This window comes from Myotis davidii, unplaced genomic scaffold (genome assembly GCF_000327345.1).
Source record: "Myotis davidii unplaced genomic scaffold, ASM32734v1 scaffold68, whole genome shotgun sequence".
Taxonomy (NCBI): domain Eukaryota; kingdom Metazoa; phylum Chordata; class Mammalia; order Chiroptera; family Vespertilionidae; genus Myotis; species Myotis davidii.
In genome coordinates, this window is record NW_006300376.1 from 3,626,467 (window position 1) to 3,649,549 (window position 23,083).

Genomic DNA, 23,083 nt, shown 5'->3' on the forward strand with positions numbered 1-23,083 from the left:
GGTGGGGTCGGGGGTGGAGGGTGGGCACTCTCCGCCTGCTGGCGGTGCCGCCCGGCATCGGCCGCTGCTGGGAGACTCCCCGAAATCAATGGGGTCAAGGGCAGATGCCCAGGTAAGAGGTGTCACTGCTTTTTGACTGGGGAAGCTCGTGCGCAAATATGGTAGCAGGAGCAAGAGTGTAAGTGTATAGATGATGTAGAATTGAAACACAAAGCAAACTTTCTAAACTTCCAAATGAAGAATTCGTAGAGTTGAAGTTCATTCATTCGGTTTTACAACGTGTACTGAGCGCTTACCCTGCCCCAGGCCGGCTGCTGGGCGTTGGAGATGCAGAGACAGGACTGGGTAACGCGAAGGCGGACAGGGACCCCGCGGTGTAGCAGTGCTGATCCAAGTTGTCCTAAACTAGAAAGGGAGTTGATAGGGTGTGAGAGGAGGACCTAGAAGGAAGAGGGGATGGCCTCTTTTCAGGATGAGTTTAAGTTTTGCTTCGTGGAAGGGTTAGCCACCATGAACCTCAGCTGTAGATGAACTCAGGGTGGCTGTTGAGATCCGGTGGGCGGAATTGGGGGGCAAACAGCCCTTTATGTGTGAGCAAAAATTAATTTGGCATCTTAAGAACTGTAGAGCGTCCAAATGTTGTAGGCATGATTCTCTTAGGAGTAGCCAGATTTCTCAGATTACTTAAAATAGAATCAGATTAAAGCTATTTTTGTGTAATACAGTTCTATTTCCTTCTGCTCTCTTGGACCCAATTTATGCCAGATTGTAGTTTAAAGCACATCTCACTTTAGGTTAAAGGGTACTGCGGCTTTAGCGTAAAGGACGTATTGTTTTAAATTAAGACTTCCAAGTGGCACTGATGCATTCATGGTTTCTTTGACCAGTGGCCATCTGGTAACCATGTTTTCTCAGTCTGTTCAGCTGCTTGCTTATTAAATTTACTCTAACAACCCCAGAAGCCCTGTTCCGGTGGTTCAAAAGGTGGTTTCCTTTGTGTTTGGGAGTAAAGTGATCCTGCTGGAATGGGAAGATGCCAGAGCGAGTGGGACGACCTGAGTGCTAGTTCTGGTTTTGTCACTCACCGGCAGGATGCCCTGTGGCAGGTCGTTTACCTGTTACAGGTCTTCTTTCTCATAAGTGGAATATTTAGGGCTGGCTTGTTTCTACAGTAAGAATATCACCTTTCATTCATTCACATGACAGTCTAGCCCTGCAGCGTGCTAGACTTCAGTAATGGGAAGACATGGGAATATCTCAGTTCGGGTCTTGAGGATCTTTGAATTTTCAGGATTGATAAAAACGTAAACAATTGCCCATTATGTGGTTTGATAAGTGCCTTTCAGATCTGTACTGTTTTGTGTGGTGGGGTTTTTTTGAGGGAGGGAGGGTTGTTCCTCATTTTTCCTTATTCGTGTTACCAGAATCCTCCGTTTTATTTATTTATGTTTAATAGTTCTCGAAAGGGTTAAGTGAGGGTTTCATGAAGACACCAAATAGATTATGAATAATTAATTCAAAAGAGTATATGTATACTGTAGCATGGATTTTAATACTCTCCCGTTCCTTCTCACCAAGACACTCATAAGCCTAAGCCTCATGGCCAAGGGAAAGTGGCTGTGGTCCAGCCTGGGCCCATCTCACAGGGTACTCAGCCCAGCCCTGATAGTCTACGTGGGGTATCTTGTTCCTGTGACGAGTCCTGATTACTAAGCTCTCGGCTGGACTTAGCATTTCCCCAAGTTATAGCCTCGACTTCTAGGAGGGGTTTATTTCTGTCCGGCAGGTACTAGGAACTGCTGTAGCTCTCTGTCTCTCTCCCTTGAACATCTTTCAGCCACATGCTGGGCAGTCTCCTGCTGCCCTGTGGGTTGGAGTGTGCAGTCCTTTTTGGTGGATTTCTGCTCATGAGCAGAAATGTGAAAACCATAACACTTCCTGGGTAAAGCCATTGCCCAATCCGTGGTACAGGCTTGGTACAGGCGTTAGAAGGGTGTGTAGGGTGAGTGGGGAACACAGGAGGATGGGAGTAATTTCATTAGGAGCAGAAGATAATATGTGAGTTGAGCCTGGAAGTTGGCCAGTTGAATGAGGTAGAAAGGACATTCCTAGCTTTATGACTAAAATAAACCATAGTTATGTGGGGCTGAATGGTCATGAAATGGCATGTTTGTAGGATGGCAGGAAGGCCACTGTGAACAGAGCATCCATGGATGGACGAGCTTGGATGGGGGTTGAGAAGTAAGAGCGGGGCAGGTTTCATGGGCTCTGCCTGTTGTGTGTACAGGAGTCTACATTTTATCCTGAAGGCAACAGGCATGTTGTTGAACTGTAAGAGCAAAACATTGAATAGTAACAGTGGCCTGTCTGGGCTCTCTTTTTCGAGCTCTTGGGGAGGTGAGGAATGATTTGCAAACTTAAATGAGGAATTAGATGCTGCATCACTTGAATTTAGGGGCTGTGGCTATCTGCACTATTTAGGATATTGTGTGGTGAAAGCAAAAGGCGGAGGGGGCGCTTGGCTGCTGGGTTTGTCGCTGGGATTGTTTTGGGGCGTTCTCTTCCTGGTTGCTAATGTCGGCTCAATAACTGACCTCAGTCTGGTTCAGACAACACTGAGTCTGAGTAGATGAGGCTGCTTCCTGGTGGTAAAGGCTGTTCAAGAGGCAGCATGCTGTAGGACACATTGGGTTCTGAGTCAAGGTCCAGCTGTCCACCTGCCAGTTTGCACCTGACCCAGCTCATTGGCAAGAGGTTAAGCACACAGGCTTTTGGGTTGGCTCGGAATGGGTCACAGTCCTACCTTATTAGCCATCTGACCTTAATCAATTGCTGTAGCTCTCTCCAGCTTCCGTTTCCTCGCCTGGGAAAATGTGTCCTCACAGTGAGGACAAATGAGATAATGTGGTTGTCGTCTATGGCGCAGTCGTGAGCTCACAGCAAATATGTGGCCTTTACTCTTACTAAGCTCTCGGAATTGCATCCCATAATCTGTAAAATAGGAATATTTAAAACATTGGGCACAACAGTGTGGATATCCAGTACAGGTTTATTGCTTTGGGTTTAGCACTTGGCAACACCTTCACTTAGTCATAAAACTATCACAGTTTTGAAAACTACCCTTTTGAAAAGTTAAGTCTCTGGACGTGTCAGAGTTTTAGGAACACATTTCACGTGTCTGATCTGTTCCGTCCGAGGAGTATTTGGAGGAAAGCTGTTGGCAGATTGTTTTTAGTCCCAGCTCTGGTTCTGAACTCGGTATGGCCCTGGGCTTGTCGCCCAACCTTGTTCCTGCCTGCCTCACTCCTAAAAATGTTGAATTGGAAGATCCTTTATAGCAGCGGTCCTCAACCTGTGGGTCGCGACCCCTTTGGGGGTCGAACGACCCTTTCACAGGGGTCGCCTAAGACCATCGGAAATACATACATAATTACATATTGTTTTTGTGATTAATCACTATGCTTTAATTATATTCAATTTGTAACAATGAAATTGGGGGTCACCACAACATGAGAAACTGTATTAAAGGGTCGCGGCATTAGGAAGGTTGAGAACCACTGCTCTACAGGATTCTTTATCTGGTTTTTTATTGTCAGGGAAAGGAAGGTTGTTGTTTTAAGCATCATTTATAACCACTTCACGGTGTGTAAAATGTGAAAGACTTGAGGATGAGAAGATTAATAGCTTTCATTCAGTTGTGACAGCTAAAATGTCGCGGCCTTAGGTAAGGATTGAACATTGGTGTGTGTGTTTTCCCCCCAAAAATGGGCAATTTTATGAAGACTCATCAGGAGAGGTTTCAGTCTGGTTTTATGTCCCTCGCACTGGTCAGTCAAGGCTTGATGAGAGCAAGTCCCGGGTGTTCCACCTTACCTGCCCATCCTTCCAGGTGTCATTTCCCCAGGTGTGTCCCCCCTTCCCAGCGGAGGAGGACAGGTGCACACCCTTTGCATCCTGGTGGCCTGGGCTTTTATGCGCAGGGATATCCTTCTCAGTTGGCAGCAGCTGCACTGGAACTTTGACCAGAAGTAGAAACAGCAGGTTGTTGTCCTCCAGGAGGGTGTCTGCTTTCCTTAGGGCAGTGGTCGGCAAACTGCGGCTCGCGAGCTACATGCGGCTCTTTGGCCCCTTGAGTGTGGCCACGAAGTTTCAATCGCACTGTACGTGCGCGCCCGCACGTGGTATTTTGTGGAAGAGCCACACTCAAGGGGCCGCAGTTTGCCGACCACTGCCTTAGGGAATAGCCCCTACCATCTGGTGTGATAAAAGGGAGTAAGAAGACCGGTTAAAGATTCATCTGAGATGGTGGGGGTCTTCCGGACAGCCTTCTAGGAGAAGCCTTAACTGGAATGTTGGAGTTGTTCAGAGAGACTTGATTGGAAAGATGTTGTCAATGGCGATTCGGTTATCTAGATTAACCAGGATCGTCTGATGTGGGAGGTTTTATAATGATTTTTACCTTTGCAAAATGTCTTTAGGCGTTATCCCCTGAGGAGGGGTGACTCCAGATGGCTGCTCTAGTCTTGGACAGTCTCTGAATCCAGGCCCAGAAATCTGGGCTTCACAGACACCACCCTCAGCCAGGCCGGCTTACACTAAGCAGTTTTATTTCTATCAGAGTAGTTGTGCCTCCTTTTATGAACAGTGAAAGAAAGCATTTCATAACAATACACAAAAGGGAAGAAAGGCTTCAGTTTGGAAGTGCTCCTTCATTGCCTTTAAGTCAGCCTTTTCAATGAGAATCAGCTGATGTCAATTAGAGTCATTATAGCTACACATTAGTAAGTTTCTTGTTGGCAGTTCAGACAGCAAAGCAAAACCGATCATATTACATATTGTAGGGGGATTTTCTAACCGTGAGCAGGCTTAGGGAGAAGAGGAAAATAGGCACCTGGCCGTGCCCTCCGTCATCCCCGCTGCTTTGTGTAATTCTGTGCTGTGCCCCTGACAGCGCGTCTCGGGTTTCTTTAGCACGGCAGCAGCCTTGGGTTGGTGTTGTACAGACAGAGCTGCTTCCTGTCCTGACCTTTCGTCTTTCTTCCCTCTCCAGTAAAACATTCCTTTCATGAAGGGTGGCTTGACACCTTTGAGAACGTGCCAACTCTGATTCATGTGGCAATTTGGGCACAGGCAGTTGCCAGTGAGCCAATCAGGGTGTTTTTGTCTCTCTCTCCATCACATTCAGAAAATACTAATTTAGTTGGGGATAGACACTAATTATCTACTAACGCATTTTGTCTTTTGCAGGTGCAGGATTATCATGGGCATAAAATTTCTGACCCTTATGCTTGGCTTGAAGACCCAGACAGCGAGCAGACAAAGGTAATCGGGGCTTACAATTAAAATTACAACAGCCTTAGTGGCTAGCACCAAACTGTAGGCATTGGTAACCTTGGCTGTTCCTTCCTGCACTTTCTGCCATGGTATGGTGGATGGGTGACTATACTTGTAAGTACTACCACTTTATGTCAAACGATTCATGAGAAAAGTTGAAAGCACTTTTAGCCCCAGAGAAGATCAAGTAACTGTTTTGCATAATGTTTATGGTTTATAGTGACACGATGAACCAACTATTTGATATAAAAATATTAGAAAGAAAACTGATTAAAAGAAAAAAAGAAAACCTAGAGAAAAATAATCTGAAGAAAACAATTACCCTAACGTATTTTTTCCCCTAAAGAAAGAAAAACTTATAATTGAACAAGTATCAGGTCTTGAAAACTAAATGCTGATTTTAGATTATTTACTGATTTTAATGCAGCAACAACAAAAGGAATGAAATGATAAGTAAAATAGTAAACATCTTTTTTAGAATATATTTTATTGATTTTTTACAGAGCGGAAGGGAGAGGGATAGAGAGTTAGAAACATCGATGAGAGAGAAACATCGATTAGCTGCCTCCTGCACACTCCCCACTGGGGATGTGCCCGCAACCCAGGTACATGCCCTTGACTGGAATCGAACCTGGGACCCTTCAGTTCCAGGCCGATGCTCTACCCACTGAGCCAAACAGGTTAGGGCGTAAATATCTTCTTATATTTTATAGAAGTAAGGGGTGAAGCAGAGAATTTTCTTCTCTGTCGGAAAACATAAAGCTTTCCTATTATTTTGGAGAACACGTAGTATTTTGAGTTGAAGTCTCATTTCATTAAAAAGCTACCTCTAAGTGCTACGTCCCTCAGGTATTGTTTCTTCCTTGAAGTGTCCAGGACTTGTCCCTTGGGACTCCTCATGTACATATACCATTCGTGGTTAATTAAGTTCGCCTGGGTGAGGGAAGAGTGTTTCTCAGCCCACTTCAAGTTCTTTGACTCTTATTTATAACTGTATTTACCTGTTAATACACAAGAATGTATTTACAGTTTATGCTCACCACTAATATGCTTACCACTCAGAAGTTTACTTGAGCTTTAGAATCCCAGAATACTTACCGTTTTTTTCAACAATGAAAAATGTTCAGTGCACTCTGAAATTTTTGCAGACCAGCTTCCGAAAAGCCTGTGTCTTCGTACCTCCTGTATTTGTGGTCCCTTGATGCTGTATACACTACTGTTCTCTGGAGAACTGAACTCGGATTTCCAAGGCCGTTCAGATTTGCCAGGAAAATACTTTCTCCTGGTGTGGCTCTGGCAGTGGGATCGGGTTCCTCCCCTTGCACAGCTCCTGGCCGGGGAGTAAAAATTCCAGTGTATCCTTGGAAAAGAGCTTGACTGGGAAAGGAGTGGGGTTAGCTGGGCGAGAGACTGTGGAAGAGAAAAAGTAGAGGCAGGAGGAGGTTGCTCCTACTCGAGTAAATCCCACGCTATCTCTCTCGTCCTGCATTCCCATGTGTCCTCTCGCCTGCCTCCTTTTCCCCACCCTCCCATATTCTTCCTGGCATTTCTTTTCTGGTACAAACGGTGGCAAGAGACCACCAGATACAGGAGGAGCTACCGGTAAGACAGGACTGCAGAAACGACTACAGCTTCTTCCCTATCCCTTGTCCTTAAAAGTAAGCACTGCACCATTTTTGAGACTTTGCAATGGTTTGTACTTCTATCTATAATCCTCCTCCTTTCCCTTTCCTGGGTGAGAATAGTATTTGGACTTTTCCTTTTTCTTTTCATGAAACACAGCGTTATAGAGGTGGGTGAGTAGAGATTTCCAGATGAGAAACAGACGGGTTTCTTAAGGAGCAGGCAGAGGCTCTACCTCGGCAGGGAAGGCTAGGAGGAGCAGGGAGCAGATGTGGGGCTGCCTCCTCACCTGGAACCTGCCACAGGCCACCTTGATGGTCCAGCATTGGGCCGAGCTGGGACAGGTTGACCCTGGGAATGGAGAATCACAGGCAGGTGCATAACCGGCGATGAACGGAGGGCTCCCGCAAAGGGAGCGAACCTCTTGTGCACCCCCTGGAAAGCCTTCCCCAAGGACTGTCTCTAGGATGAGGTCTCAAGTACAACCTGGATTTCTTCAGTCTTTGATGGTGATGGAGTCATTCAGCAGTGTCAGAATAGCCCAGTTTTGGTTTATGTGTTAATGAATGCATACTTTGCTATTCCTTAATTAATAATGGCTGGTCCTGTGGTTAACAAGCCACTCATTAGTAGATGAGACTTGGGTGATTAGCGATTTTACAGTCAACCTTTGATGGAACTAATGCCCATACACTTATTTGCGCGGTGTATGTTTATCGGATGCTTACTGAGTGCCAGGCACTTCACTGGTAGCTTTGCCTGCTCTATCTCATTTCATTCTCAAACTCTAGAATATGTTTTTTTATTTTCCTCATCTTACAAGTGAAGAAATTGAGTTACTGAGTGATTACGTAATATGTTCGAGGTCATTCAGGTAGTAAGTGTAGAACTGGTATTGGAACCCAGGTAGGCCAGGTTGTTTTCAACTTTAGATGTAAGGAGAGGACTTGGGGTATATTAGCTTTGGGAATACAAGCGGCAGAAACATATTCATGCCCTGGGACGTGATAGGTCCTCCTGTGTGGGCTCACCTGCCCACACCCGCCAGCCTATTGGGCAGCGAACCTCAGGTGTCAGAGGGCCATGCAAGCTCATCTTTCCCTCGGTATCCTCCATGCACACCTCTCTCACTTCTCTGTAAACAGGCTTGTTATTGACAAAAGCTGATGTGTCATCTGGGATCTGATGAGTTGAGTTTGGGTCTTAGACTGAAAAGGTAGGGTACATTTTTCTAATGAGCAGAGGAGCAGCACGAACATTTCCTACTCATAGTTATTCGCGTGTACAAAAAGGTGTGCTGGCCATATACCTTAGGGTAGAAAGGAGAACCTTCACATTGCTTCCAAAATAAAGGAAAAGCTACTTGTTGTATTTATACTATAGCCCTTTACACTAAGATCTGAAGTGCTATCAGTAGTTCTTTGATTTAACCCCTTCCCCAACAATTTTTTTGTTAAAAACGTTTCTTTTTCAGACTAATTTTTTTATTTTGGTTCTATATAGTATTTTTGATGCTGGTTATGAAAACAGTTTGTAACTCGTCTTCCTATAAATCATATTTTTTTACCATATTTTCTTAGTATACTCGTCGACGACTGAAAAAGAACATTTTGTGAAAACGAGTATACACGTTTCTGCTGGGGAAGGGGTCCATAGTTCATATGGGTTCTCTAATTCTGACAGTGCCTGGCATGTAAGGCTTTATCCTTTGAAAGGGAATATCAGAGCAGACTTGTACCTTAGGAAATTCTCTAAAGCGAGGGAGGGGGAGTTGGATCTGGATGAATCCTATCAAGCTTTCAAAGCCCATATAAGCATATTTTATAGCAAATGTTCCAGATTGTAGGAGATCCTACACAACTTAATTGATTCTTTGGAATAAATCCAACCTTGATATGAAAACTTATCAGAGATGCTTTGTAAAGAGGAAACAGTAGACCCATGCTGCTCAGTAGATATATAATACCAGTCACATATAATTACAATTTTTCTTATAGCCATATTTTTAAAAAGTAACAAGAAACAGGTGCAAATAATTGTAATATATTTATTTAATCTAGTACAGTTGGCCCTTGAACATTGCAGGAGTTAGTTGTGCCGACCCCTGAGCAGTTCAAAATCTATGAATAACTTTTGATCCTTGGGGGTTGGATCTAGGACCCCCTATCCTCCCAAACTGCAGATTCCAAACTATGGATTGAAAATACTGTTTTCTGTCCTCGGTTGTTTGAATCTGAGAATGCAAAACCCATGATTCAGAGAGTGACAGTATATTTATTGAAAAAAATTCACATATAAACGGACCCATGCAGTTCAAATTTGTGTTGTTGAAGGGTCAACTGCATATGCAAAAATATTAACATCTTAACATGTAGTTAGTAAAAAGTACTAAGGTATTGTACATTCCTTTTTCAAACTAAATTTTGAAATCCAGTGTACGTTTTACACTCATACCACCTATCAGTTCAGACCAGTCACAGGTGCTCAGTAGCTACATGTGGCTAAAAATAAATTTTAAAAAGAAATTAAAGAAAATCTAAAAGCCTGACTTGGAATAATAGTGCATTAACAAGATGACATCTCAGTCAAAACAACAACCTAAACAGTTGGCTTAACTGTCTCTGTCACCACTATTTTTCTGTTTGCAAAGCTCTGACCAGTGCAATAAAAACTGAACCAAAATATGGACAGCAAAAATAAAATGATCATTAATTGTAGATGATGTCATTGTGTATCTAGGCAACCTAAGATTTCCAACTTAAAATTTAGTAGAATTAATTAGATCAATAGTGTGACTATGTACTAAGTAAATCTAACATCAGTAGCACTCATATATACGGTCAATAATGAAAAATTAGACCTGTCTGATAGCAACAGCAAAAAAAGCAAATACTAGGGAATGAAGAAGAGATTTCAAGTTTACTGGGAGAGTGCTGTCATGTCTGCCCTATGGAGATCTAGAAAAGGGCCAGTTGGGGGCATTATTTATAGTAGTGAAACTTTGGAAATGATGTCCATTTCCAGCAATAGGGTAGTGTTTGAGCAGAATGTGGTGAATCTGCTTGGTGAAATCATATGTGCAGTTGTGAAAATGTTGGGTTATACAGGTTGCTAAGATGAAAAAGTGCTTCTGATAGAATAGTAAGTGGGAGGAGGATACAAGATTGCAGTGCTCCGAATGATTACAACTTTAAAAACGATCTTAGTAAAAAATGATTCTAGGAGAATTTTGTGGAAATACAAACTAAAGAACAAAACTGAGATAAAGAGAACGCTCTGGTTTCAAAGCACTGTGGGTATCTACTCACTATTATATATTCTAGAAGTGTCTGAATGTACAGAGATTTCACTGGTGTGAAGTGGGAAGTTTCAGCATGACGGGCCAGTGAGGGAGGATTGCAGTCATTACAGTGCCTTGAGGACTGGATAGGCAGACCCAACAGGCAGTTAACCCATACTACTCATTCAACAGGCATTTCCAGCGTGTCCTTTGCAGCTCGTTGGAGGAAGTTTGTAGTGTCTTGTTGTACCCCAATATTTTGCCACTGAGGTAATTTGAGCCTCCATTCTACTAATAACTAAACTACCCCATTCCCCTTCCATGATATTTATATGTGGGTGGTTGACTTCCTAATTTTTAACTTCCTAAAATTCCCTTTAGTTTCCTGTTTCAAACAAGTGGGCGAACCCCAAAGCCCACACTCTGCCTTAGCTCTTTTTTCTTCCCTCAGTCGGTCTCCAGGCGCCTTCAGGTGTGCCCTGTTCAGATCTTATTTCAGATCTTTTCCCGGGCCATCTCCCTCTCTCCCTCTGCCTGTCCACAAGCCACCCTGCATGCCCCTCAATGTACTCGTAGCGGGAGCCCGCCTCCTCTGTCACTGCTCCCAGTAACATCTCCCATCCAAATGAGTCATTCTCTTCATGATCAGCAGTGGCCCAGTGGCCAGATGCAGAGACTTTAAAATCGTCCGGTGATCTTCCCAGCATAGATGATCACAGGGCCAGGGGAATCGTACGGACTTTTGTCTCTCCCCACTCTTGGGGCCTTTGGAGCTGCTTGCTTTGCTTTCCTCACGGAGGCGGAGGCGGCAGTTCACTGACAGGTCGCAGAGCATACTAACTGAGTATGTGTTTTCCTGCCCCTCTGCCCACTGCCATGCATTCGGTCCACACTGCACCACCGTTTGCTGTCCTTCTTGACAGTGGTAAATTCTCTTGGCATCACTGGGCTTGTTTTGCAGCCCCAAGGTCCAGCTACCTCTTGCGGAGTCTCCCCATCTTACTATTTTTTTGTAGTTTCAGTTTCATAGTTGAATCTTCCAGAATTTGTTACTGAGTTACTGAAGGGGAGACACACAGAGAAGAGAAGAATGATACTACTTTTCAGAGGATAACTGCCTTAATTGTAACTAATTGCTAAGTCTGATTTTCACAGAAACTGTCCTGGGGCTTTGATGCAGGAGGGAACCAACTGTAGATATCAGCTGCATATATGGCAGTGGTTCTCAACCTTGGCTGCACATGGGAATCACCTGGGAATCTTTTTAAAATCCCGATTTCTGGGTCTCATCCTCCGGAAATTCTGTTTCTTTGTTACTAATGTTGTGGCTCCTCTCCATTGCCTTTGTGGGTCATGAGAGAAGAACTGATTTAGGGAATCAGCTAAAAACAAAACATTTGTTTTTGTTTATATTCATTCTTTCTAAAAATGTGAAATTACTATTTGTTTCAGAGAGGGTCAAGGAATACACAATATGGATCTTCCTTCCTAGGACATTCTTTGCTCTCCCTTCCCAGATCCCATTTTGGCTGACTAGTTAGGGGTAGTCCATGACACCTGCCGATAAGAGGCTAGGGCAGTGATGGCGAACCTATGGCGCACGTGTCAGAGGTGACACGCGAACTCATTTTTTGGTTGATTTTTCTTTGTTAAATGGTATTTAAATATGTAAAATAAATATCAAAAATATAAATCTTTGTTTTACTATGGTTGCAAATGTCAAAAAATTTCTATATGTAGCACGGGACCAGAGTTAAGTTAGGGTTTTTCAAAATGCTGACACGCCGAGCTCAAAAGGTTCGGAAACACCAGGCTAGGGAGAGGAGAAATCCTTGTCTTGCAGGGTAGGAAACCTGGAAATTTTACCTTCCTCTACCCCTGTCCCCATGCTGTTTCCTTCCTTGGCAGGGAAGGTTTAAATCTTAAAGGACTTCTGATCATCTCTAGGATGTTTAGGTAGCCTCAGATTTCTGTGTAGGTATTTCATGTCACCGTTTAGGGAGGTCAGCAGCTGTTTTTTGGTGTCCTTCCTGACTATTATGAAATTTTGGTTTTTTGTTTGTGTCTTGCTTTTGTTTTCATTCTTTAAGGTCAACCCTAAAAGTGTAGCGTGAGGAGTTTCTGCTCAGTTCTGGCACCAGTGTGGCCTAGCTCTCCCTGCACAGTGTCTTCCCTAAGGGAACAGAGCCAGCGTGAGCGGAGCTAAGGGGAGTGAGGGGAGCAAGGAATTCTCTGTCCAGTTGCATTTACCCAGGGAGCCACTGTGCTGTCATCTGTAGAACCAGCCAGAGAGAGCTTGTTCCCAGGACTTCCATTACCGTGAAGTTCTAGTTCAATATCTCTAAGCCAAAGACAGCAGATACAGCCTCGGGACTGAGGAATACATTCATTCAAAGTATAAATGATGTGCTCTGAAGACTTTCAGACAAGCTGTGAATATCCATTTTGTGAATAGTTCCTTCATCCTGTGAGCTCTGCAGGCGTTTGGGATGGTATTTCTGTTGGGAGGCAAGGTGAAGGAATAGAGGATTTGCCAGGTGGGACCAGAAGTCAAAACACACAGATTGTAGCCCTTGGTCCTTCATATTCTTGTTCAGTGAGCATAGTAAGCAACGATATCTGGATGCATTTTCTTCATCTATAAAACGCATTAATCATAGTTCATCTAGCTAAGGTGTTAAGGACACCCAGCTGAGTGAATGCATATAAAGATTCCTTTGCTATACTCAGCGATGGTCTGTACACACAAATAGTGCCGCTTGGGCACTCCTGCGTACATGTATTGGGATATAGACCTTCAGGCTCTAGTCCTCCAATTGCTTCGTGAGAATGTTGAACTTTAAAGACTTAATTTTCACCCATGAAACTAAGCAGGATTTTCATTTTGAATTCTAGGGGTTTGTTTGTTTTTTTTTTACAAAAAGACTTACATTCTGAGTACTGTTTGTGTGTGTGTGTGTGTGTGTTTAATGGTCCTATGACTTCTGAGTGTTGTCTCATTGTTCCCAGGCATGATGACTAAACTAGGCCAGGAGTACCTTAAAGCAAAGCTGTATGGAAGCGTTACTTTTAATTGCTGCCTTCTGAACCTCATAGGCAAGGCTGTGAGACGCCCATTAAGGTTTCATTAAGAACCTGGATCATCATCCCTTCTCTAGTGGAAGCGGGAAATGCTTTAGGTAAATATGTTACCCTGTATTATTTCAATCTTCAAGACGTCTTGTCTGAGGTCTTAAATGTCTCACCAGCTCCACCGGAAATGTTTGGCCTCATTATCATTTGTAAACAGACGTCTCATAAATCCACAGTTGAAATATTTGTTTAGGGAACAACTTATCTTTTGATCTGTGGATGAGATAATTGTCAAAAGTGTGAGAGAGTGCCCTAACCAGTTTGGCTCAGTGGATAGAGCGTCGGTCTGCAGACTGAAAGGTCCAAGGTTCGATTCTGGTCAAGGGCATGTACTTTGGTTGTGGGCACATCCCTACTGGGGGTGTGCAGGAGGCAGCTGATCGATGTTTCTCTCTCATCGATGTTTCCAGCTCTCTATCCCTCTCCCTTCCTCTCTGTAAAAAAATCAATAAAATATATATTTTTTAAAAAAAGTGTGAGGGAGGGTGTTACTGGTACTGGGCCAACTTTTTCTAAGCACTGCTTGCTTGCTTCCTTTTTCTGTCTCCTTTGTTTGCCTTCTGCAACAAGGTTTTTGATGTAAGTAGACACTGACTGTGGCCAAGTTAAGCTCACAGGGAATTTACGACAAGCAGAGGCGGCCAGCTCCTGGAACAGACTGCCGAGGCCAGGCGTGGGACAGGCAGGGAGCAGGTAGTTTTAGGACTGCAGGGCAGGAATTTCCACTTTTCACTCAGCACTGCGAATGGCATGAGTGATCTCCAGTCATTCAACCCTCCACCAGTTGTTCAAGTGGCTGTGCCCCAGGGAGGGAGTTCGATGGGCCGAGCTCCAGATGACTGCTCACTCCTTGGCTGTTCTGCTGGGAATAAGAAAAGATTTGGTAGAAGCCACAAGGCCCCTCTTTCGGAGTTACCATCCTGCTAAGAAGGGAGGACACCAGGGAAGGAGAGTGGATGCTGGCCACCCCACATGCTACAGTTCCACTGGTTTCATTCTCTCTTCCTTCTGTGTGTGTGCTTGGTCCCTCCCTCTGTTCCCCTGCCCTAAGTTTACCTGTGTGCCCACTGAGAACTCAGTTAAATGGACGAGAGGGCAGAAAAGAAGGAATACACTGTCATAGGCAAGACAGATGTGGCCATTGCCGACATGGCGTTCAATACCAGCCTAGGAGGACCAGATGGGAGTCGGGCAAGCCACTTAACCTTTGAGCTGCCAGAGGTCAGTGCCGCAAGGAGGTGGAGCCACATCTTAGCTAGAAGCTAGGTATCTGGCCTTGTTTGCTCACCATCATTTTAGGAAAGCAGACCCTAAACCACCGATTTAATGCTGAAGTGCTGGTGTACATTTAGCATTGATATTTTCCCTGTAGGCAGCTGCTCAGCTCTGCTTTCCGTCACCTACCGTTTCTGGGAAATGCTGGTATCAGGTATGCATCTTTGGGAAGAACTAACAATTAAAGAACTGAGATAACCCTGACTTCTCCCAGGCTCCTTCTTTTCCGTTCTTCCTCTATACTTAGGTCCCTACAATCCACTCACCGCCCCATTCCGCCATGGCCGGGGGAGAAAGCACTCGGGCCTAGAAATCACCTGGCCACTGCTCAGCCTTTCCCAGCTCTACTCCTGGAGCATCTAATTTCGGTGGGAATCTGTTTCCCAAGCACCTCACCAGGTGATTCTTAAGGTCCAGAAAGCTTGGGAAACCTGCTCTAGAGAATGCTTAGACATGATCGGGGCTGGATAATAACACCTTTGATTATTACGAGGCCCACTTTCAAGGAGCTGAAGTTTTAGTAGACGCCTCAGTGTTTATAGCATCTTTGTAAATTAGAGGGTAAGGGGGGGGGCAGTGTTTGTGGCTCTTAATTTTTCTTCTTGGGGGAAACCAAGGCTTATGCCATAATAAAGGCATCCTGGACTCTTCTGTATAGTACTGGTGCTCTGACCATTGGAATCGGATCTCTATCGAATCATACACAAGATTCTTTGCCGTGCCAGTTCTGACTGTAAAATCTCTCTCTCTCTTTGGTTTTATCTCCTTTGACATTGTCCCCGTTTGGCATGCATTGCCACTGAGCTAGACGTTCAGTAGCTTCCTGAAGTCTCCCTGCTTCCAGAATTTTCTTTCTACCCGTTCCCCCCAGCAACTAATGAGAACCCTTAGAGATCGTGGAAGCTGTTTATCTTGGGAAGGCAATAGTGTATAGTTATTAAGTGAGTGGCTTTTAGCTACAGAAAGATAGGTTTGAGTCTTAGCTCTAGAATTTACTAGATGTGTGACATTGGTCATGGTGTTCAACCGCTCTAGGTTTCAGTTTTCTGACTTACAATTTGGAGAAAACTGTGTGATTGTGGTGAAAATTAAGTGATAGTGTTTTTGAACGATGCAGCTCAGTGGTAGATACAAGTAAGTGCTTGCCATTGCATTTATTATTGAACAGTTCAAATAGCATGGACATTTTCTGTTGAATAATTGAGAGACCTCATCTGTTGAGCTCTCTGAGGAAAATTCTTTTATTGCAATTTTGGGCTCTTTTTCTCTACTCTCTTTCCTGGTTATTGCTCTGTTCAGATCTTCTTTCTTATTGGATCAATTTAGTCATTTGTTATTTCCTAGAAAATAGTCTGTATCATTGGGATTTTAAAATTTACTAGCACCTGTTATGCGTGGTATTCTTTAATTATAGAAACTTTACTCTCTCCCTGTCTGTAGTTATATTCTTTATTGTCTCTAATTTTGAGTTACCTGTCATGTCTATCCCCTTTTTTGATTAGTTTAGCCAGAGCTTTGGTAGAATGTGTGGAGTTTTTTCTTCTTTTTTTTTCTTAAAAAAAGCAGCACTTATTTCTAGGACTTATAAGTTATGCTCCTTTACTTTTCTCATTCATATTTTTTCTTCTGTTGCTTTAAAATTGTTTTGTTTGAACGTTTACTTCAATGTCACTCTTTCTCATTTACTGATGAAGTGCCTTTTTTGGGATTCCCCAGCCAACTTCTGGTCGAGTCCACCTCTCCCAGCCTGCTCATATCCAGCCAGCCTCTCCTTGCTCAGCACGATTCCCACAAGAGCTGTATTAGTCAGGACTCGGTGAGTGGTGCCTGAACTCCGACGCAGCTCACACCAGCTCATATAAAAGCACTGTGAAGTGGTTCACAAAATTGATGACCATGGTGTATATGTCTTTGAGCACAGCCTGATCCAGAAGTGCACGTGATATTTCTGGACACCTGTCTCTCTTTGTTTCTTAGGTCACCTGCTTTTCTCTGATGGTTTTATTTTCCAGCATCCTCCTGAGTGGTAGGGAGAGAGCCAGTCCTGTGGCCCCAAACCTCATAAGGTGACATAACTTCCTATCTCCCGGTGTTTTATCTATGGCCCCGCAAAGCATCCTGGTTGCTTTGCCTGGGTTCACAACTACTTCACTGACTGCTGCCTATCGGCAAGAATTGAGGAAAGACTCTGCTTATGAAAATGAACAGGGCTTGCTTATATAAAAGATGTAGAAAGAAGTGATCATAGTTAGCATACAGGTATCAGTAACATTATGACAGATGGTGGTCCAAGTTACCAGGACCCAGAAATGATAAAATCTGATTGAGAGAGAGGGTAAACCCCAAACTGTTTAGGGTGTAACTAGCACTTCCTAGAGCCAGCCCCTTTATTTTTAGGATAGTGAGCACCTCACTGGGACCAGAGGAAACGTCTCAATCACGGTGTGGTCACTGTCCGTCAGCACATGGCACACCCAGGCACCAACACTGTGTCCTGAGCCTGGCCCAGGGACACTCCTGGGTTCAGTGCTGTGGGACTCAGTCAGGTCAGCTACCCCATGAGTGTGGGAGTCACCATAACAAGCCTCTAATCTAGGGGTGGGGAACGTCTGGCCCACGAAATCATTTGGTCTGGCCCTGCCAAGGCGTCAGCGGTGAGTTGAACATTTGACCAAATATAGCAGGCTGATTTTTAAGTGGGGAATTTTGAATGGCCCTCAAACGATGTTATAAATATCCAAATAGCCCTTGACAGATAAAAAGGTTCCCCACCCTTGTTCTAGACCAGGGATGGGCAAACTTTTTGACTCGAGGGCCACAATGGGTTCTTAAACTGGACCGGAGGGCCGGAACAAAAGCATGGATGGAGTGTTTGTGTGAACTAATATAAATTCAAAGTAAACATCATTACATAAAAGGGTACGGTCTTTTTTTTTTTAGTTTTATTCATTTCAAACGGGCCGGATCCGGCCCGCGGGCCATAGTTTGCCCACGGATGTTCTAGACCAACCACGAGCTTCATCCTGCATGGGTGTCGAGGACCCTGGATCAGTCCCAGGTCTAGGGGAGGGGTGCACTGATGGCCAGCAGAGGTGACAGTCCCGCTCTATCCGAGGGACTTCACAAACGTACCAAACAAAACCAGATGTCAACTCCGAATGTTTTTACCACACCCATGAACTTCAATTCTTAGTGGCCTTTTTTGTTTTTCTATATATTCTCGTTCTAATTTGGATTCCCTCATTGATGCACAGGAATTATTTAAGAGAGGATACGTATGTGTTTAACTTCTTCATGATTGGGTTTTTAGTTAGGTTTGGATTTGGGGTGCACCTCCCCTCCCTCCTGGCCGAGTTTCTGGTCAGTAGTATATACACTGAAGAACAGAGCTGGTGGGGCTCAAGTTCCAGCTTAGAATGAGCTCCCTGCTAGTGTGACGAGATTTGAGAACAAGGCTGAATCTCGGGTCAAAATGCAGGTTTCTGCTTCCTTCTGCTTGACAGAAGTCACTAGCCCCGGTGAGGGGACTGGTTTGCCCCGATGGGGACAGGCAAGAAGGTGGGAGACACCTGGTCTGCTAAGCATGTGCAGCTGGAAGCGCCGGGAGCTTCCCTTACCTGAGAGCAGGTGTTCTCAGAACGCAGACACTCTGGGGTTTTGAAGTTAAAAGGCAAGCCCAATGAATTCCAGATTTCACAGATTAGATTTGGTATTTCTCCTCTTTGGAAATGAGTTGGGGGTTGGGGGAGGCGGGGGGAGGCCAGGGAGAGAAAGGCCCTCACTTAGTTGAGGTTAATGGCATTGCGGTCACAGTACTGCTTGGGCTTTAAGGATTCCTTTGTTGTCTGGTGGGCTGCTGATTTTTTTAAATATTCAGTGAGAACTGGACAATAAGGGGCACTCCTTTCTCTTTGAAGTAATGAGTCCTCATATTAGTCTGATGACATGCATTATTCCATTTATAGTCTCTGTTTCTAGGCATGTTTCCTAAAGCCGCTGCCTCTGACCTTCTGTTTGGCATGACCGACCTCCAGTTTTCTGTGTGGCTGCTCGGCCCTCCTGGCCCTGGGTCCTGCAGCCTCAGGGATGAGTTTTGCCACCTTTTGACTTTTTTTATGGGGTTATCCCTGCCCTTCCAGATCCTGCTAAACTTCCAGCAAAGGTGGGGGCGGTGGTGCAAGTGTGCTTCCCCTCTGGCCACCAGGACGTGTGGGATCCTGGTGTTCTGCCGGGCCATGTGTGACACCCACACTGCCTTTCTCAGAGCCCCCTGATAGTTGCTTAAACAGTAATCTCTCTCTCTCTCTCTCGCTCTTACACACACACACACACACACACACACACACACACACACACACACACACACACACACACTTGTAGTTTGCAGCAGTGGGATGTAGATAGCACTACCCTAGCTTTTATTGGTATTTGGAGCTGGATACTGGTGCCCGAGTTGGTCTTCTGCCTGGAGCTCCTTCCTGGTTGTCCTGACATGGCCTCTACCCCAGCCCACCCCGCCTTATCCTGGAAGTAGTGTCCCCTTCATTTGTTCCCCTGTAGCACTTATTCTTATCCTTAATTCATCTTTGTAATTCCGTGTTATATAGTCATGCTGGGGTGTGTGTGTGTGTGTGTGTGTGTGTAATGAGTAACTATGCATCATTTTTATTACATATGTAAGAATTGTACTTGTCAGAGGACTTGAGGTATTTTGTGGATTGAAATATAGGACACGTGAGGACAACTTGAAAAAATTCTTCCTGAAGGCAGTTGGGGTAAAGGAATCTCCAGCTCCCACACCTTGTGACCCTCTGCGGAGGCACTTTGCATTTTTTTTTTCTTTAATGGCAAGAATTAAATTACATGAGGTCCACCCTCTTAAAATTTTATATGTACAATACAGTATTGTTACCCATAGGCACAATATTGCACAGAGATCTCTGGAATTTATTCATCTTGCATAATGGAAACTTCCCTTTGCTTTGAAGTTTTCTGATATATGAACAGGATTTCTTTGTTTTAAGCAGCTTTTCTTGGGAAAATGTGTTCAGATTCATCCATAGCTATAGCATCTGAACTGTTGATTCTTTTCAAAAGCCTCTAAAATTTAGAGGCTTTGCTGCAGGTGTGGTTAATGGGCTCTCAGGTTTCAGTTCTCGTGATAACATCGTGAACAGTGACTTCAGATGCTGAAACATCTGAGGAACGAAGAGCATTTTAGTTCTCCCCAGCCTGCTTCTTTATCATCATGTAATTCCTCCAGGTTCCTTCCTTTAACCTTTCCCCCAAATTTGTTCTAATTTTTAGACCAAGAAACCAGACTATTAAATCCATAAATGAGCAAGAAGGTATTTTCCTGGTTAAAATGCCAGGAATTTTATTGGCATTCTGTGGAACCCCAGCTTTCACAAAGCCCCTTTACAGAAAGTTTCCCACCACCTTCAGGACAAGGATTTGCCCGAGTTATAAAGCTGTTTACTGTGAAAGAACTTCAGGCGTGGAGGAATTTGAACACTGTTTGGTTTTGCGTCTAGGTATTTGACTTGGAAGGGTGCAGTCCTTAAACACTGCTCTGTTTAAAGTCATTGCCTAACACTTGTGGGTGGAAGGTGACAGAATTGGGTGTAATAATCCTAGAGTTATGTGGGTATTTGGTGGCATTGTTATACCTGGCCTAACAGCTTTACGACCATTTTAAACGGGAAGAGCCATGTGTCTGCTTTAGCCTGCGATGGATTCTGTTGCAGCAGTTATGATTGTGCCATGAGACGTGTAAGAGAAGCAGCGCAGAATTGAGACACGATCAGAGAACACAGTTCCACCTTTCCAAGGAAAACCCCTGGGCAATCTGTGACTCTTGGACTCACCATGTCCGCCTAGACTCTAGGCCCTAGAGCCAGGCTGCCCTGCAGCCAGGAGAAGGCCTGGATGCAGCCTCATCCACACACAAACCAGAGGACGAGAAATGAAGTTTGTGGCGCCCTCCTCAGAGGGCAGGGTCAGGCCCTTCTGGGAAATAGCTATCAAAACTACACATTACCGTGCGCTGTGCCCATTTTCCCCATCTCACTCCCACTGTAATGGCCATTCCTGCCCCTCTTAGATATCAGCCATTCCATGTGGCTTCTGCTCTCACGAGAGCTGGTCTTAAACTTGTCCCCCCTCCTTTCACAATCCCGGATTAGTGCTGAGGCACCCTAGGTTCTTACTAAATCCTCATTGGTGGTCCAGCACCCCAAGGTGCCTGTCCTGCCAGCCCAAGTGGGAGAAAGTCAGAGGAGGCCCAGGCTGCCCCCCTTCTCTCCTGGGTGGGCCTGCTTCGTCTCCACATCCCACATCAGACATGGAGTCAGCTCCGGTCACTGTTCAGCTTCAGTCACAATGTCTGGAATAAAGTAATTCAGAGCTATTGCTAACTCCCTGCATGACCTTGATCAGCGACTGGCCACCTACCTCCACCATGTCTGCCAGGTAGGCATGGCTTTCCTTCCCCCATGAAATCGGGTAGTGCTCCTGCAGGTGCTTAGTCATCTCCAAAATGCTGCCTCTTGAGTGGCTTTGCCACCGTGTATCCATTTTGTAACAAAAATCAAAAGCTACTTTCTGACTGCTTCATTATCAACAGGGTATGCTTGGCTACAACTGGTCTGTTGTTGCAAAAAACTACTCTGGCAGGGTCCCCTGCCTTCCTGCAGGCCATCGCTTGCCTCTCATATAAACCATGTATTATAGATACTCTTATTCAATGCCACTCATTTTCCAATTTTAAAAAATATTAGTGAAGTTGACAAGGTAGTAGGTCTTAGAAAGATAGTAAGTCAAAAACAAAATTGATAAAAATAGCGCCTAGGTGTCTCTAACCTTGTATCTTTAACTCTGATGTGTGGGACCCCAGCTGCTGACGAAGCAGCCAGAGCCTCAGCACAGTGTGAGTGTGGTTTCCTGGCCGTGTGTGATCCGAGTGTGCTTGTTAAGAGCATGGATTTGCAGGAGCCAGCTCTGCCATTGCCTCACTGCATGATGCCGGCAGCTTTTTAACCCCTCTGAGACTCAGTTTCCCTATCCACAGAGGTGGGCTAATTCAAGAACTTCGATTGTGAGTTCCAAATGAGTTAATACTTGCCTGGTACGAAGTTTGTGCCTTGTAAATATTCGTTATTTATGGAGGGAAAATATGCTTCCACTGTTGCATTTTTTTAGTCTACCCCCTCCTCCAGTTCTGTGTAAGATTAAGGTATTCAGCATAATGACTTGACTTATACATATATTGTGAAATGATTACCATATTAAATTTTGTTAACATCTATCATCTGATATTGATACAAAGAAAAAAATATGTGATGAGAACTCAGGATTAACTCTTAACTTTTTTATATATGCCATACAGCAGTGTTAACTATAGTCATCATATTGGACATTGCATCCTTGATACTTCTTATTTTATAACAGAAGTTTGTACCTTTGTCCACATTTATCCAATTCCCTCTTTCCTCCTCCCTCCTCACCTCCCTGCCTTTGGGGACCACAAATCTGATCTCTTTTCTATGAATGTTTGTGTGGGGTTTTTTTTTTAGGTTTCACATATAAGTGAGACCATACAGTGTTTGTCTTTCTCTGCTGACTCATTTCACTTAGCATAATGCACTCAAGGTCTATCCATGTTGTCACAAATGGCAGAATTTCCTCCCTTTTGTGGCTGAGTAATATTCCCCTGCACACACGTATATATCACATTTTCTTTATCCATTCGATCCATCAGTGGACACGTAGGTCATTTCTATATCTTGGCTCTTGTAGGTAATATCTCTTCAACATCTTTGGATCTAGTCCCAGAAGTGGAATTGCTGCATCTCTCTGATACACGTTAAAGTATAACATGTCTCATGGTAAATTTTATATCTGACTTTCTCGGGCCATTTACCTTTTTCTGCAGGCTTTTGTGGAGGCCCAGAACAAGATCACTGTGCCGTTCCTTGAGCAGTGCCCCATCCGAGGCTTATACAAGGAGAGGATGACTGAGCTGTATGACTATCCCAAGTATAGTTGCCACTTCAAGAAAGGAAAGCGGTACGTGACATTGCTTTCACTTAATTTTATTTCACTTTTCTAATTGAATGCGTTCTTAAATGTTAAAACAAATTCTGAATAACTTACCAGTTTATCAAATTAATTCATTATAAAATGGATTCATTGCTATGCTTAAGTATGAGAATATCTTTTGGTCTATTGTCCAGATTCTTAAAGTAAGGATTAAGAAATTTAGTAGATGTCCCTATAATTAAAAATAAATTTAAAAAAAACAACAAACGTAATCACACACAAAAAAAGAAAAACAAAGAAATTTAATATAGATATGTCCTACGACGAAATCTAGAGTGTAAAAAACTATTGTTTTCTTATGGCTAGTAATTGGTGAGATTGCATGATTCATAAATAACA

The 23,083-nt window shown here is 44.1% G+C and overlaps 1 protein-coding gene across 1 annotated transcript in view; it reads left to right on the forward strand.

Moving 5' to 3' along the window:
- PREP (prolyl endopeptidase) overlaps positions 1-23,083 on the forward strand; it is a 164,898-nt gene that overhangs the window by 58,030 nt on the left and 83,785 nt on the right. Inside the window, exons 3-5 of the mRNA XM_015572722.1 lie at positions 2,704-2,754; positions 5,248-5,322; positions 22,578-22,711. Coding sequence (XP_015428208.1) covers positions 2,704-2,754; positions 5,248-5,322; positions 22,578-22,711 — 260 coding nt within the window. The remainder of the gene's footprint in view (positions 1-2,703; positions 2,755-5,247; positions 5,323-22,577; positions 22,712-23,083) is intronic.